This window comes from Colius striatus, chromosome 2 (assembly GCF_028858725.1).
Source record: "Colius striatus isolate bColStr4 chromosome 2, bColStr4.1.hap1, whole genome shotgun sequence".
Taxonomy (NCBI): domain Eukaryota; kingdom Metazoa; phylum Chordata; class Aves; order Coliiformes; family Coliidae; genus Colius; species Colius striatus.
Window position 1 is genome coordinate 94118885 of NC_084760.1, and position 15541 is coordinate 94134425.

At 48.8% G+C, this 15541-nt stretch overlaps 1 protein-coding gene across 1 annotated transcript in view; it reads left to right on the forward strand.

Annotated features, from left to right (window-relative positions):
* The window catches only part of GALNT14 (polypeptide N-acetylgalactosaminyltransferase 14), a 97888-nt gene that overhangs the window by 67576 nt on the left and 14771 nt on the right, over positions 1-15541 (forward strand). The window contains exons 5-10 of the mRNA XM_061990174.1: positions 227-294; positions 2811-2876; positions 5010-5131; positions 9508-9595; positions 10274-10358; positions 11741-11844. Coding sequence (XP_061846158.1) covers positions 227-294; positions 2811-2876; positions 5010-5131; positions 9508-9595; positions 10274-10358; positions 11741-11844 — 533 coding nt within the window. The remainder of the gene's footprint in view (positions 1-226; positions 295-2810; positions 2877-5009; positions 5132-9507; positions 9596-10273; positions 10359-11740; positions 11845-15541) is intronic.

Genomic DNA, 15541 nt, shown 5'->3' on the forward strand with positions numbered 1-15541 from the left:
CTCATCTATTTCCCAGAAATGCCAGGGAGCTGGTGGTCGGGGGCTGTAGGATTTCAGGGGGGTAGTATGGGGTGGTTTCTGGGATTTATCTGGTACATCCTCTCTGGAAATCCAAGCCTTGTTTTCTGTGCTTTGGCTGGGACCAGTTCCTAAGCTTTTCCACCCTGTTTGCTGGGTTGTTGAGTTGGTAAAGCACTGTCATGGATTTTCTCTCTTCATTCTTTAGCGTGCTGAACCGCACCCCGGTGCACCTCGTCCATGAAATCATTCTAGTGGATGACTTCAGTGATGATCGTAAGTGACCCTTTCTGTGTTAAAAGTGAAGGGCCAAACCAAAAAATCCCGAGAGAGACTGAGATTTCTGCAGAGAAAGGGGAGAGTTTGTGGACACAAGAGGAAATGTAAAGCTCCTTAGATCTGGAGAGCAAACTCTGCTGTGCCAGGTTTGCATCGCCACATGGAAAATTCAAATTCCAAATGATCAGTGCCCTTCTCTTGAAAATAATACAAGGAAAATGCACTGGCAAATCATTTTTTTCCCAGTAGACATGAATCCAATCCTTAGTTGATTGTATCCTGCCACAGCCATGGTGTTTATGACCAGCTGCCCCAGCTTTCAGCTGCAAACAGAAGCAATTCTGGGTTGACATGGAATTGTGATAGTCTGACCTTCTTGACATATTTCTGCAAACATATACATAGGTGACCAGCAACTCTGGATTGAGATTTTTTTTTTTCCCTTTTTCACCCATGTAAAGAGGATTTCCTGTATGTGTTACCCATTTCTGAGGTGCACCATAAATAGTGCTGTATGCCACAGGCTGCCCACATCCTCCTGCCATTCTCTATGATCAATGGCTTGACTCAAATGAAATCAGTAAGTCTGATCTTCAGCAGAAGTTGGTGGATGAAGCCCTGGAGGCTTCTAGGGAACCACCCCAGCTACAGACCTTGCCCAGTGAGATGACTGAGTGAAATATCTAGACTCTGAGAATAAGTGCTCAAAAAACCCATGTCTCGGGCATAAAAAGAATGATCAAATACACCTGGGCTGAGCTGTCCATGCCACTTACATTTCAAAGGGCTGCAAAATGTAGCTGATTACTAGGAATTATAGAAAACAAAGCCAGATAGGTTCAAAAGAAAAAGATCTATACTTTGCTCTTGGATATTGTAGCTAGGCACGCATTAGGGAAGGATTTCATGTGAGACCTTCTTCTCGGCATCAACACCTCCCTGGGGAGTCACTTGAAGGCAAGGGATGGGGTTGCAGTGATTACAGTGAGTATTGGAGCTCCAGCACATGGGAGGCCAGCCTAGGCAAGCCTGAGGACTGACAGTGCTTCTGATGGAGAAAAGGAACAGTGACTTGAGGAGCAAGGACTTGAGCTGCTCTGGCATACATCAGAGCAGGCCTTTGGAAGGATGGAGGAAGTAAATGCCAGCATTGGGCTAAACAGACAAAGTGCCTGCCTTCCTGAAAGGAGAAGGGTTTGTAGAAAAACAGCTCCCCTGTTGCAGCATGCCCAGTGGCATGAGCTGGGGAGAAGGAGCATGGCTGGATTTAAACTTATCCCAGGGCACTGGGGGGTGGAGCTTTTTTCCCATGTAACTTAGAGCAGCCCCTCAGCTACTTGAAGTCAGCATCCTGCATCTTCTTTCCCGTGATAGCCTGAGCCTGCTGGCATCTGTTCTGCATGCATTTACATAAAATACGTTTATTTGCATAACATGCTATACACACAGTCAGTTTTCTCCCTGCAACCCATCCCAAGCAATTGGTGCTTTTATCTCGTGCACAGTTATGTCTCATTTCTCACCCCTTTCTGCCCACTGACCCTTTATTTGCTGGGATGCACTCATTCTGCACCTGGGTTGGGGCTCCTGCTCTTCCCAGCAGATCTCCATTGTAGGTCTGTAGCCAGCCCCTGCCACTTCTGTTCTCCTGGTGTGTGCACAGCAACACATCTGTTAGGGGTACAGGTACCATGATGTGTCTCATCAAGAAGGACTGCTGGAGGGAATGAAAGCGCTCAGAGGTGCGTGCAGGCACAAGAGATGGAGCACATGCATGTGTTTATAGTGCTGAAGAACAAGAGGCAGAATGGTGAGAGGCACAAAGGGGTTGTGTAGGTCACAGTATAGGCATGTGGAGGTAGAGGGGGCTGTGCTGGGTGTACCTGCCTCTGGGACTCAGCTCTTGCTGGGAGAAATCCAAGTGAGGAGGAGTATTGAGGCTGCAGGCAGCACCAGGGCAAGAGCAATGGCAGCAACTTCATTTGGGATTGCAGGACTTCCCTAGCTCAGGTGTGGGTGACTGTTGGGCCTCTCTGCCCCATGAAGCTGCTACCTGGGGCATGAGGAGCCTCCCACCTGCTCCACAAGGTTCTCTATGATCATCTGTTTCTCCTTTCTGAGGGCTCACATGCCACCTCAGAAAGCTTCTGCCTCACCAGGCAGACATGCATCAAACAACTTAGGTGTTGCTTTGCAGCTACCAAAATACAGTAATTTGCAATAATGTGCAAAAAGTCAGATTCTGACCTCAACCACAGCTCTTCCACTCTGCCTCTACAGCAGAGTTGGTGTAAATCTGCTGACTTTACACTATGAAAACTGCTGTTCTGCCAGTCCAGATTTATGCTCTGTGAGCTGAGATGTAAGACTGTTGTGGCCCATCACCTTAACAAGCCATCAGCCAGCCCAGGATGTGTTCCTCTCCCTGCTCCAAGCCTCCTCCAGGACCATTTCTGCTGCCAGAGCCACCATGAGGGCTGTGGGTGACATGTCTTCCCTTTGTGTCTCCCAAGCTGATGACTGCCGCTTGTTGGGCAAGCTCCCCAAAGTGAAGTGCTTGCGGAATGGACGGCGAGAAGGTAAGAGCTGCCTGCTCACCACCCAGGTGGCAAACCCAGATTTTGGGAGGCTTTAAAGTGATGGAGGGAGCCAAGGGACATCTCTGTGGAGTGGGCTCCTGGGGACAGGAGGCCCTGGTCAAAGGAGATGTGATAAAGGGCTGGAATGTGAAATGGATTCCCCCTCTCTTGCTGAAAAAGATGGGACTATTAAGATATCCAATGAGGCTCAGCTGTAGCTTATTAGCCAGAAAATTAGAACAGGCAAAACAAAGCCCCGGGTCTTATTTCTAAAGATGTTTGCTCTAATGAAAGACAGGAGATCTGCTCCTGCTGCTTCTGAGGGATTCTTCCCCCTCCCCCCCCAAATAATTAATTATCTTTGAAAGATTCAGAAGGGCTACATGGTGAATGAATGTATGTCCTCCTGGGCTGATGCTGGCAACCTTTTGAGACATTTTTCCAGCTCCCAGTAGTCTGAATGGATGTTTCCAAGTCCTGCTTTGCAGTATTAAGAAAATGAAAACCAAAGAATTTTTGTGCTGAAAATCAAAGGTCCGTGTATGTGTTGTGTTGAGGAGACTGAGGAGGGTTTGTCTCTGGATTCCTTCTGCAGAATGTGTCAGCTCTACAGGTCTGGTGTTAGGGTGGCACCACTCCCTCATGGGTGTAAAAGTTATAACTGCTTTGGCAAGAGGGTAGGGAAGGTCTCTCTAGACCCACATCTCCTTCCCACCTTTCTCTCTTCTGTTGTGACGGTACTTTTTTGTTCACCTCCAGCTCTGAATGGATCTGCAGGTATTGGTGCTCTATAAAGCTTGGGCGACCTAACCTGCTTCTGTAGGGGGAGTGGACTAGATAATCTGTAAAGGTCCCTTCCAACCCCTGCCATTCTAAGATTCTATGATTCTATGAAAGCAGTCAGGATTTGGGAACACAGCCTGGAGGACTTGCTTCACTTACTACATTGCTGAAGCTGTATCCCCTGGGACGTGCCAGGATTTGAGGTGGGTACAGCGGAGTGTGGCCACCCACAGGGTCTTAGAAGCTGCAGAGAGAAATATGGGGAGAACCTTGCAGAAGGTGATCTTGGCCAATGTTGGATTACTCCAGGTTTCATTCTCTTGTCCTACTCCCTCCTGCGCAAAGGCTGTTACTTGGCCCCTTTCCTCTAGGGAGTTTTAATAGGAAAGTCGGTGAGCACCTCCTGCATGGTCCAGAGGTGTGGCTGTTCCTGTCTGCCCCTATCTCCCCTCATATCAGCACTCTTCTTCCTTTATTGAGAAACTCTGATCACCTTGAGCAACCTGCCTGTCCTCCTATTTGGTAATGGACCATCTCCTTTTCTCTGCTGAGGTTCATGTGAGCATCACCTGCAGACAGGAAGAGTGCTGGAAAGCCAGTTGACTCTTGTATCAGTAGACACAGAGCATCTTTAAGAGCAGTTATCCTGTCAAAGAGACTGATACAAAGTCCATGCATGCAACTGTTTTCTGTGACCTCCCTCCATTAATTTTTCTCTCTCACAAACACACAACAACAATCTATCTCTAGCTCTGAAGGACTTTAAATTCACTGTGAGGGCCCTGATGAGCCAAGCAGGCTCTGAACACCTTGAGAGCCAACCCCCTTTCCTTAGTGGAAAATGTGTTCCCTTTGAGTTGCAGATCTTCAGTGTCCCCAGGGTGGGAGAGGAATCTGGGGGTCACTGGGACAAAGAAAGGGATGCAGCAGAGAAAAGTCAGCAGTCTAAGAAAAGCCTAATTCTGGCATGACATGATCCCACCCTTGACTCCCCTGGCCTATTCCTCACTAACTTTAACATCTGTGTTAGATTTATTACCTGTAGGGGATTGTGGAAGCATTTTGAGTCATGTTTTGCCCTCGAAGATGACAGCAGAAATAATTATGCAAATTAAGGATTGACATAAATGCCATAAATGGTTAATTTTGGTGGAGCCATTGATTTGCTTTGGTGACCTTGGGAAATGGCTGGTGTGCCTTGCAGCACACCAGGGAAGGAGGTGATGAACCGGAGCCATGTTTTATCTGAGTGGGACTTAGGTAGGTCAAAACCCAGGAGATGCTGGAGGAGCCCACAGGGATGTTGCTCAGCTATCTGAGTGGCAGCTGACATAGTATGTCCATGAACAGGTCTGATCCGTTCCCGAATCCGAGGGGCAGATGTGGCACAAGCAGGAGTCCTGACCTTCCTCGACAGTCACTGCGAGGTGAATAAGGACTGGCTGCTCCCTCTGCTGCAGAGGATCAAAGAGGTGAGTGCTCCTGAGAGACCAGGGCCACCCTAAGGGGACATGGTGCCGATGCCCACCTCCTCTCAGCAGGCATGGCCACCCGACCATAGCCTACTGCATGCTGGTATCTGAGTACAAAAACCATGAGCTTTTGGGGTGCAAAGTGGCCTTTGCTGGTCTTTCCCCACCCAGCAGACAGGTGGAGTTGGCTCCCTGAGTGGGAGAGTGTGTGGGTGGGTGGGAGAAGGTGCCTGCCAGGGCAGTGAGGCTGTAACCAGCAAGTATGGGTTGAGTGGTGAGAGGGGAGTAACGTGGGCAGTGCTCCTGCAGAGTTTTTAATTAGGCTCATCTGAAATGCTCAGTGCTGATGATTTAAGGGAGTGACGGCTCCTTGAATAGGGGCCGAATTTAATTTCATGCAAATTAAGTGCTAATAAATTGATTTAATAGGATTTAAATTCTGCTGATTTCGGAGCAGACAGTGACATTCGCCTTTCGCCGGCGGCGACTCTCTCTCCAGACGTGTGCGTGGAGGCTCTTGTCCCTGGAGTCAGAGGGAGCTGGCTCGGGGACAAACCCTTCAGTTCATCGTGGGCATGGGATCCTCATTCCCCTACCTTGCTATACCCTTGATTGCTGGTGTTTGTTACTCAACAATTTAAAAAGTACTGAATTGCACTGGAACAGGAGCAACTGAGGAGCAAGGGGTTATGGCAGTGGATTATGGACAACCCTGCTCGACTGGTGCTCATGGTACCCCTCGTCCAAGGCAACCTGCTTGTCATACCTCTGTAGCTATGCTGGCTGGACTGTGTGTCTGGATGGGCAGCAGCAGTGGGACAGGGAAAGAGGGTCACAGCACGTGGTGAGGTCCCTCTGCAGTGGGTGAGGGTGGTCAGTGCAGCCAGCGCTGCAGAGGTCCCAACCTTGATTTCCAGACTGGGCTGCAGTGCTGCTGATACAGGGTGATATAATGAAAACTACCTTTTCATATAATTCATATAACTGATTGCAACTCTGATGGAGTTTCAGAAGCCTCATAGCCAGCCTGCTTCAGGGTGGGATTCACCCACTAAACTTTACTGCATTGGTTGTTTTTCAGAACTTATTTTTTAAGGCAGATGTTCCCTGTACTCTACTGAAGCCCTGGTATATTTTGGTGAGGAATACCCAGAGCAATTGCCTTTTCACCAGGTAGATCTTTTGAAGTGTGTTGGCAGCAGCAGGAAGGGGGCAGGCAGAGCTGCTTTCTCATGCAGCTCCAGGGCTGTGCCCCACGTTTGGCACCCATGGGGTAGGTGAATGTGGGTGCCACATGCAGCATTGCCATAGGAGTTTCACTGCATCCTGGTCTGAGTATAGCATCAAATGCACATGTCACCTCCATAAACTTATTTCCTCTCTTTCCTGGGTTAAATCTTTTTCCAGCTGGAAGTAAGACAGTCTGTAAGCTTATACTGCTGCTTTTACCCTGCCCAGTCTCTTGTAGCCCTGGCAGCAAGGGAGACTTTCTGTGAAGAGTGTGAAAGGACCTGCAAAACAAACAAGGTCCCACTTGCCTTTTAACTGCTCACAAAAGCCATGGGATAAGGTGCTTGGTTTCCTTCTTCCCAGGCCTTCCATACCCATCCTTTCCATCAGGGTTAAAATATTGAAGTAGTGATCAATGAAGTGTATGAAATGTTACTGCTGCCACCTTCAGGCTATGCTAAAGAGATGGCTTCCCTGTCCGACCACTGCCATGAGGACCAGCCACCTAGAAAGAGCATTTTCTTACCACATTACTCCACGGGACAGCCTGCTTTGGGCTAGCCGGAGCTTCAGGCGAAGGAGCAGTGAGTGCCTGGAAGCACACTTGGCACTTTAGCCACTGCCAGCCACCCCACGCTTTGCTTCTCTTTTATTTTCTCAGCCAGACCAGCTAGTCCTATGGCTGCCTGTGGTGGGAAATGCCAGAGCCCTCATGAGCCACTGTGCACCTGCATGAAGGTGCCCCTCAAGCACCACAGCCCATGGCATCCCCCCGAGGCTGATGCTTGCTTTGGGGTGGGGGCAGCACATGACCAGCATATAGATTTGGAAATGAGCAGGACTAGAAAGTCTAAGAGAGAGTACTGGGGTGTAGGGTAAAGAGAGGGGGTCCAGGGGTGTCTGGGGCCCATGCCTGGGAAAGTGTGTGTCCCAGGGAGCAGCAGCCACGGTGGATGTTTTGCAGCAATGTGTTTGTGAGTGTATAACTGTGAGCTAGTGGGCACGGGCTCTTGGTTTTACTTTGTTGTTACAAATATCTCTAAAGCCATTAATGATTCAGTTAAAACTGAATAACTTTTCTACAAATGTATCTATCCAGACCAAGGGTTTTTACAACATGGCTCAGCAAGCTCACTCCAAAACTGGGTGTGCACTTGGCACTGGGATGAACCACTGGATGGTGACCCATCACTTCCAGCTCAAGCATGCTCCACAGTTTGATGTTCTCCTGGAACAAGGGAAGGCAGGTGAGGGTTAGCCTGGCTGTCTCACCTTGCCTGCTGCTGCTGTGGAGCCAGAGGAGCAACCACGGCCCTTTTTGTTGTCCCTTACAAGGTTGTGATGTAGAGACTGTGACACAGGCTGGAACAGAGGTCCTTTTCCAAGGTTGCAATGTACCCATTATCTTCAGGACCATTTTCAGTTTTCTTCTTTTGATTTAGTTCCAGAATTTGGCATGTTTGAGAAGTGTGCTGGAGAAATGTATTCTCTGAGTTTTGAGGATTTCATGTGAAAGAGGATTGAAGATGTGGGTGTTGTTAATATTAATATGCCCTGACATGAGAGAGTATCAAAAAACAAGAAGGGTGAAGCTGCCTATAATAAGATCTGGTGCTGAACCCAAAATAAATCATAACAACAGCGGTGTGATCTTGAACATGCTATGCTTTTCTTTTGAGGGTCAGAGAGACCTTTATGGGAGCTGAGCAAATATAAATGTTCCCATGACATGGCAGGGAAAGTGAGGCAGAGAGAAGGTTGTGCTGCTTAGCATTTTGCAGTAATGCACTCAGCCAAGATGCAAGGGGGATTTTCTTGAAAGAAATTGTGCTGTGCAATGAGTACGAATGGAATAAAAACTGGGGGTGAGTGTCAGCTAGTTAGAAGTGCTCACTAGTAAGATGCTTGAGGGGCAACTTTTTAACTGACTAAATACTGTCCTTTGCCTGCAGTGTTCAGCGTATAAAACAGATGCTTTGCTTGAAACCTTTGCTTTGCTCTCAGGGAAAGGGATGCTTGGACATATTCAGCTGTGGTGGTCTGGGGGACACTATGAAGCTGCTACGATGAGGAGCAGGCTTATCATGATGGGTTTGAAAGGCTCATCATGTTTGGAAGTTTGGACATGAATTGAGCTTTACCCATGCCCTTTCAGTGGGTTGAAAGTGTGTTAAGACTCCTGACTTGATGTTGTTATGGAAATACCAAGTATTTGTTATGCTCATTTGGAAAGCCTGAGCTCTAGTCCAGTTCCCAGCTCATGGGCTTTGGTTGTTTCTTCCTACAGCTGTATTTGAATACTCCTTTGTTATGACTAAGTTCTAAAGCAAAGACTTTTCCTGAGAGAGGGCTCAGATGCTTTCCTTTGCGGGGTTGTGAAAAACAATATGATCTGGCAAGGGTAAAATCTGCAAGTTTGAGCTGTAATTGGAGTTTGGGATTTTTGAAAAGAAAAAGGGAGATAAGAGACCAGTCAAAGCTGTCAGAGTCTCTTCCTCCTGTAGATATCATAACCATTTGTATGGTCTCTTTGCCCATAACAAGATGCTAATTAAATCACCACCAACTATTTAAAATAATTCAGGTCTTTTTTTAACCCTTTCATGCCTTTGACAAAACTGTCTCCCCATTGCTTTTACATTTAAAAATATCTGTATTTAAATTGCTTGACTGCCTGTGTTTTTCCTCGGTCTTTTCGACTGCCTGTTTGTTGCCTGACATCTGAAATCTGGTAAAAAGTATATAAGTGGGATACATTGGTGAGCTTGCAAAAGACACAGAGCTTTGTGCCCAGCCAAGTTTGGCCCTGAGCACGTGTGGAGGGAGAGATAATGGATGAAGCCAAAGCTGGTGAGAGATGCTGGCTCAGCAGCAGGCAGTCCTCCTTCCCAGGAGAGATGATGCCTGCCTTCCCAGCCTCTCTGGCCAGCATGCTGCTAACAGCCTCTTGTTGCTGCCAGTGCTAGTTCCTTGGTTGAACTGATGTGATTGGCTGAGAAGGAGGCAGTGATGGGCTCTTGTGCCTGGCAAACCTAAATGAGGCCACGATTTCCAGCCACTTGGTGTCTCCAGGGGTTTAGAGCATCCTTTGACCAGCTTAAGTGGTGTGATCTGAAGTCATGAGTCTTTTCACTTCTGCTTTCCAGGATCACACCCGAGTGGTCAGCCCCATTATTGACATCATCAACTTGGACACTTTTGCCTATGTGGCAGCTTCCTCAGACCTCAGAGGAGGTGAGTGCTGGCTGTGTGTAAGGCCTGTGGGCATCCATCCTATGGTGTGGGCATGCACTGGCCCAAGGAGCTGATGGCTTTGCGCCACACCGCTGGCTCCTATCTTGCAAAAAGCACGTTAGCACTATTCAGTGCTCCCCACTGGCTGTTTTCAGGCTATTTTAGAGACAGGTAAGCGTGGCGTGAGGAACAGTGTTTGCTATAGTGGATAAGGCAGTCAAGCAGGAAAGAAGGGTCATGCTGAAGCCACCCCTGGCAGCACTGAAAGCCAGGCTGCCGACAAGAGGAGATGTGGGCTGTCTAGGCAACAAATGGAGGATGGGACCATAGTGCTTATTAGTATGCCTGTGCTATTTGTAGCATGCAGTATCCATCAGAGCGTGTATCTCTGTGCACGAGGGGACAAAGGGAGGTTTCAGCAGCAGCTTTAATTCTGACTTTGCCTGCCTTTGGAGTGCTTGACTTTGCAATTGTAATGCAATATGTTGTTTCTTGTTCATATGCAGTAGTAAAACATTTTAGTCATTGGACTCTTCTCCCAAGAGCTGCATCTCTGTTGCTTAAGTCATTTGAAAGTGAAGAAAATACTCCATCAAACACAGCTTCTACAGCCCGCATTGCCTCCTAATCCATACACATTTCTAATTTCCCCATTGTACCTCTCTACTTTGATTGCAGGTTTTGACTGGAGTCTGCATTTCAAATGGGAGCAGCTTTCCCCAGAGCAGAAAGCCAAACGTCTGGATCCCACTGAACCCATTAAGTAAGTCAAAAGGGACAAAGAGGCACCTGAGGAGCATGGGGCAGGACAAGCATTTCAATCTGACCTTGAGTGTGTCTTCATGCACCATAGCAGTATGACTCCTTCCAGGACAGTTCTGAACTTCTAATACCTATAGTGAGCTCTTGGCTAACTCAGGTTTTGCAGTACAGCTTCTCAATGAAGCCTGAGAGTGCCACAGAGTTAGAAAGGGTACATTTACAATTATTTATGTAGTGCTAAGGAGGCCAAATACGGTTCAGGGAAAAGCCCAGTGCTCCAAACTCCTGCTTCTCTCAGCTCAAATACCGCTTGAAAATAAGGCAGTGGTGTTTGACGTGGTGGCCAGTCCGGCCTTTCCAGTTCAGTGCTGCTCTTCTGGACCTTGCTGAAGGCTCCTCAGGAATGCAGGATGTGCAGCAGAGATGGCGAAACTGAATGGGAAAGATGCCGTCTGTCCTCATGCCGTGTGATGAAGGGAATCCTTCATTCTGCTGAAAAACTCTCCTGGTAGCAAGCCTGGTGCTGGTGTTTGCATCCCTGGCTGCGAAGCACTGGGAAGTGTGGCATGGAGGAGAGCAAGTGTTGGGGGAGGCTCAGGGCCTCAGAAAGCTTGCAGGGGAGCAAAGCACTGCTTCTCCTAAGGATGCTGTTAATGAGAGCTCTTGCTGGCTTCCCAAAGGCTTGCCTCGTGTTGCTGATCATTCTGCTGTGCAGGACACTGTGAGGATTAGCCTGAGTGCAGCAGTCACCCCAGCTCCTCCCGAGCCCAAGCTAAGGCATCCCCACTGTCTCCAACTGAATGGAGACAGAACTTGTGCCAGCAAATGACAAGTCTCCTCGAGCTACCTTCTGGCTCTGCCCTCTCCTCCTCCACAGACCTTCTCTGTGCCTTTTTCTTAGCTAAATCCAATGAATGAAAAATAACCCTGTTTGAAGTAAAGATCACACAGCTAGCGGTGGCTTTTAAAAAGCCTTTCTGAATTGGCTCTGCCTTCCCCTCCCCAGTGGAATGGGGCTCTTAATAAGTTGGCTCCAGGCAAAAAGCCCATCTGAGTGAATAACCCCCCGAGCACTAAGTGCATTTTTGATGCTGAAGCCTACAATCAGGGCTATGAACTTTGGGTTTGTAGGAGCTGTGCTGACGGGTGCATTAGCCAGGCATTAAGTGTCAGGCAATTTGTGATTGACAGCAAAATACCAAGGCAGCTGAAAAAAAGGCTCAGATCCTTTTTGAGGTGTGTTGTCCTTGTTTGCTGAGAAGGAGATACATAGGTAGTGTCCTGCTGATGGAAGAGGGGGCAAAGGGAAGGGCAGCTTCTTTGCACCCAAGTGCCACAGACAGGTTTGAGAGTGTGTCCCCTCTTCCTTTTCCCATTCTGCAGGACTCCCATCATTGCTGGGGGACTGTTTGTGATTGACAAAGCCTGGTTCAACCACCTGGGGAAGTATGACAGTGCTATGGACATCTGGGGTGGGGAGAACTTTGGTGAGTCACATTTCTTCCTCCTATGCCTTGCTGTGTTGGCTTCTCTTCCTAAGTCGTACCAGATGGATATAAGGTTATTTTGGACTTGGCTTTGAATGCTTTGCATGGTTTCCCTCAATTCATAGGTCACAGTCTCAGGTGACTAGGGGATCCAACAAGCATGAATAATGGAAAGTGAGCAACTGTTGGTACTTGGGACTCTGCCTTCCACACTGCTTTGATTCTCTATGGGTAAATACCCTAAACCACAGAGTTTACAGCTTTTGTGTTACCAACAGATGAGAGAACACCACACGCAGGCATTCCATTGTCTGATGACAGCATTTTGAAGCAATGAACTTGAGGCATCAGTTCCTCCCTGAATTTACACAGTGCCTGAAACAGTGGCTCCATTGGCGTGCTGCAAGTGGATGGCAAAGTAAGATGGCTGCTTATACAGTCCTGTGTTTTCAGATGTCTGAGTGCTGCCAGGCTCTCCTTCATGCTCTCATTTGTCCTGCACAAAAAAAGAAGGTTAAGAGCTGACCTAAATTCAGTCACCTCTGCTCATTATCACTGGGAAAGATGGACATGAAGAAATCTCCTGCACGCAAACTTGAGAGAAGAGGTAGCAGGCTGTGCCTTGTCCCCTGTGTCAAGCAGAGCTGTATCAGGCTGGCCTGTTCTCTCTTTGAAGCTGTAGCGATGCTGCAGATCAGAGCAACAGACTGCATCTGTGAAAGAAGAGGGAGGCTCTTGATGTCAGGGAGACAGATCAGAACCTGGCTTTCATAGCTCACACCTCTGGGGAGTATGGCTAGCAAAGAAGGAAAGATCTTCTGTCTTAACACATACAGCAGTGCTGTCAGTCAGCCAGGGGAACAGATGCTGCTGCTTTGCAGTAACCCGTCCGCTGCCTGGCACTGTTGTTTCCTTCACATGCCTTTTTCCTCTGGCATATTTTATTTATTTATATCTTGTTAGGCAGTAGGATCTCACTCCTTCGTGGTTTCTCTCTGTGGGTGGGCGTCTTGCCACCAGACTGACCCAAAGCATCTGCTTCTCTGAGTAAGATGTCTCTGAGGAAACCCAGAATGGGAGTGGCAGTCCTCTCACCTCCCCCACTGGATCAGTGGCCCAAACAAAGCATTCAAGAAGGGAACTAGATGGGAGAAGAGGGACTGCTGCACTGTGCCTGACCAGCTGTCTGTCTCTGCTCATCACTTGTCTGTGCCAGCAGCCTGAGCTGTTCCAGGGAGATGAATGGTGATAGAGCAGCCTGCCCTCTGGGAAAGTGCCATCCCCACTGCTTGCCCCGTGCCACTGGGGAGCAAGCTTGGGCATAGCTGGTGTCAGCATATCACTAGCACTCCCTCGGGGCATCAGCAGGGAAGCTGGGCAGGTTAACCCTGTAACAAGAATGTGCAGGTCTGCAGAGCAGCAGGGTAGATACTGTCTTGCCCATCACCCAGACAGCAGAAGCTGCCAGGCTTGAAGCTGTTTCTCCTGCAGGTGCAGCAGTTGAGGGCAGCCTGTCCCACCTCTCCTTTGCACACCGGCAAGGGCAGCTACGGCAGTGCTGGCCCCCAGTCACTTCTGAGTGGGAGAAAGAGCAGGAGCCAACTGAGTGACGGCTTGTTTGGGGCACTTGCAGTGAACTGTGCTTTTCTGGTAGCTTAATGCTGAGGAGATGCAGGACTCTGGTCCTGGAGAGCATCTCTGCTGCCTTTAATATATTGATTGGGCAGCTACAGGAGGCTGGGGGCGAAACAAAAACAAGTGTGTTTTGGTTAGGAGGAGAACACTGTAGGTGTTGTACTTCTTAAATTTACTTAATCCCCTGCAGGTGAATTAATGAGTAATGTCAGAAGGACTTGCAACCCAGCAAGAAGAATATTTTGCCAAGCTAAAGCCAAGCCCAGTGCACCCCAACATGTATTGCTTGCATCTTTCCTTGGGGTTGCTCTGAGGGGCCACCCATCAACATCTCTTGAGGATCAGGAGAAGCACTTTGTCAATTCCTGCTCCCCTGGCTCCTCTGAGCTGACCCCATCACTGGTACCTTGGTTTACCTTCTTCCAAGGCAATTGGCTCTTGGCTGTCTGTCTGGAGGCTTACAGATGTGTCTGTGTGTCATCCCTACCTGCCAAAACCTGTACTTAATTGCTTCTGCTGGGACTGGAGTGGGTTCTGCAGGGTGCAACGTGTCTGAAGCAAAGAGCTTGGACTCCTCACCATCTCCTGCGTTCTCAGCACCATGTTCTCATGGCAGCTCACAGTGCTCAGGCATCACTTCAACCCACCTCTTCATTAGGCTTTAATTTAAGAGCAGGCAAGGACTGAACAGTGCAAGCCTTTCCCTTGTAGTACTTCAGAGAGCTGCTCTTCTCCCAGGAGGGAGGGGGCAAGCAGAAAGATGAGAGGAGGGGATGGCACGAGGCAGCAGCCGCCTCGCTGGAGTTCACGGCTGCTCAGCTGGTTGTCCACCTTTATCAGATGCCCTTCTGATTTACACAGCAGCACTGGTGGTGTGGCCAGCACTGTGGCACACAGGACAATGAAAGCAGCAGCCATGTATTAAGGGAACTGAGCACAGCAGCTTAGAGTGGCCACATCTTGCTGTAATCTCATTTCTGTGCAGCTGTGATTAAGGTTGCTCCCAATATAGCACTGAGCTGCGACGCAAGGGCATGTTTTATTGGCCTGTTAATACCCTGCGCTGGGGTGAGCAGTGAGACTCCAGCTGCTGTGGCAGCTCTTGCCTGTAAGCACAGCAGGGAAGGGGAGGGAATTTCTGGAAAGACATACTCCTCCCCGCTATGCTTTCTCAGTCCTGCCTTTGCTGGCCTCTGCTGCCAAGGTCAGCTATTGGGGATGGTCTCAAGCCTTGGATTTTGGGCCTGGGCATTAAGACAGGAGGGCTTTGTGGCTGTGCCAGCCTCCTGCTTCCATCAGTGCAGGAGCAGGTGGGCATGCTGGAAGCAGGAATGGGAGTGATGTGAATTTGGCTCCCACCTCTACCATGTGCACCTCATGACTGAGCCATGTGTGCGGAGGAGGCTTTAGAGCTCTGGGCTCCAATTCTTCCTTGCTCCCTGAAGCTGTGAGTTGTTTTTGGAAGGATGGCAGCTTTGTGAGCCAGCACTGTTGGAGGAGGAGGAGACTTGTCCATGCTGCCCAAATGGCCTCCCCACCACAGGCACTTGTCTTGCCAGCATCCGACCTGGGGTCAAGGCATCCTTGTTCTGGCATATGTGAGGGTACTACCAGGAGCATGAGCAAGCAAAGACGATGAGTGTCCTCCTGTCTGACTTCTGTAGTTAAATGGGGGGGCTTGGGGAGTCTGAAAAGGAATTTGTAGTTTAAGAGTAGGTACATGCTACATGTAGCTCTATACTGTCAATTATTAAATAGGATGCAAATAAGTGCATAAGCGTTTCTGTTTAAATGTCATTTCTGTTTCATGCTGGTTCTGTCAAAGCGTGACTGTCTGAGAATATAGCTGCAGATGCATAGCTTCGTGAGTCTTAGGACCAGATGGACCCATTAGATCAGCCATTCTGCTCACCCATCCTACCTCATCAACTAGGATTTCGTCCAGCTCCCTGCCAAGACCCTTGTAACTTTTGGCATCAGTGTGCCACAGAACTGCCACATTCTAATTTCCCTTGAGAAGGATCCCATGGACCAGCCACAGAGTAGCATGCAGCAACTGGGA